We start from the raw sequence: 1,430 nt of genomic DNA, 5'->3' as shown, positions 1-1,430 counted from the left end.
GGAAAGGCGCGCGCCGACTAATAGGGCCCCTCCGCGCTCGCAGACGCCTCTCCGCCGCGGGACCGCGACCCCGCCGCGGAGCACACCTGGACGCTGAGGTTCAGCCCGACCCCAACGAAGGCTGGGGGCGCACCCCGCGCCCCCGACTCCCCGCCGCCGCCCGCACTCGGCCCGGCGGTCAACCTCGCAGCCGCCCCGGCCCTCGCAGGCCCAGACCCGCTGTCTGGTTACCCCCAAGAGCCCGCGCCCTCCCGCGGCTTCGCCCCCGCATCGCCCACACCTGCCCCAGCTGAGGACGCCCCGCCGCCCCGCGCGCCTCTGTCTCTGAACGACACGCTCCTGGAGACCCTGGGTCACATGGGCCACATCGCGGCCACCCTGGGCCCGCTGCGCGACCAGCTGCTGACCCTGAACCAGCACGTGGAGCAGCTCCGCGGCTCCTTTGACCAGACGGTGTCCCTGGCCGTGGGCTTCATACTGGGAAACGCCTACGCCGAGAGAGGCTTCCTGGCCGGCCCTCGGGAGTGACCCGCCCGCGCCACCCCCCCACTCGCCCCTCGGCGGCCTGCGTTTCCCGCCTCTTCCCCTAAGCCCTGTATTTTTCTCAATAAAAGGTTGTTTTTCATTTTCGCAGCTGGGCGAGTGCGGATCCTGCGTCTGAGCCGGAAAGACCCCTGCTGGGGGGTGGGGGCTGACCGGGTGTCTTTTCGCACCAAAGTCAGACAAGGTTAAAACGCCTCCCTGTCCAGGGAGGCGCGCGGGCCCTGCCAGCGCTCCATCAGCAAGGAGCTGCGCGTTGTAGTGTTGTTACCTAAAGAGGTGCCCCGAGTTCCGCTGGGGCTGGACGCTCTCGGAGCTCGCTTTCTGCTGCGAGGGGGGCCTGGGTCACTGGCTGACCAGTGGGGAAAATGGGGGCCAGGCCGGATAACCCTGCGGCTCCAACTTTGGGTGTGCCCCCCCCCCAAGTTCTGCTGTAAGCTGTGGCGTTAAACCACCAGACCGAGGTCAGCGGTAGACTACGGCGACATGGACAGGACGGACTACGCCTGGCCGTGGAAGCTGGCCCCAGCGTTCATTTTGATTTTACCACAATTGCCGAGCCATCTTAAGAGCTGCCACGGAGACTGGGCGGAAGCGGAGTTTCTGAATCCGCTTCCTAGGGAGTATTGTGCATAACAATGGCGGTCGTTGAAAGTGCTTGTCCCTGTTTTACAAATGATGGGGCCCATCTTGGGATGGGAGGCTCACCCAGGTGGACGGGTATCTTTTGGGACAAAGGCTTGGTTTTCGGGGTGACAGTCACCCCCCATTTCCCGAAGGTACTCTGCATGATCGCCACCACAGAGAAATCGCCGGAGCTGATGCTGGGCCCTATCTAGAGTTGGGGTCCAGGCCGAGTGCGCTGTCCAGCCAGTAGCCGTGGCTGAGGG

At 65.2% G+C, this 1,430-nt stretch overlaps 1 protein-coding gene across 1 annotated transcript in view; it reads left to right on the top strand.

Moving 5' to 3' along the window:
- UTF1 (undifferentiated embryonic cell transcription factor 1) overlaps positions 1 to 528 on the top strand; it is a 1,174-nt gene extending 646 nt beyond the window's left edge. Inside the window, exon 2 of the mRNA XM_006880116.1 lies at positions 44 to 528. Within this exon, the coding sequence (XP_006880178.1) occupies positions 44 to 528 (485 nt within the window). The remainder of the gene's footprint in view (positions 1 to 43) is intronic.
- The last annotated feature ends 902 nt before the right edge of the window (positions 529 to 1,430 follow it).

Source organism: Elephantulus edwardii, unplaced genomic scaffold (genome assembly GCF_000299155.1).
Source record: "Elephantulus edwardii isolate Elephantulus edwardi_28Jun2011 unplaced genomic scaffold, EleEdw1.0 scaffold00006, whole genome shotgun sequence".
NCBI lineage: Eukaryota > Metazoa > Chordata > Mammalia > Macroscelidea > Macroscelididae > Elephantulus > Elephantulus edwardii.
The sequence above is the reverse complement of the archived record's forward strand: the minus strand, read 5'-3'. Positions and strand labels throughout refer to the sequence as shown.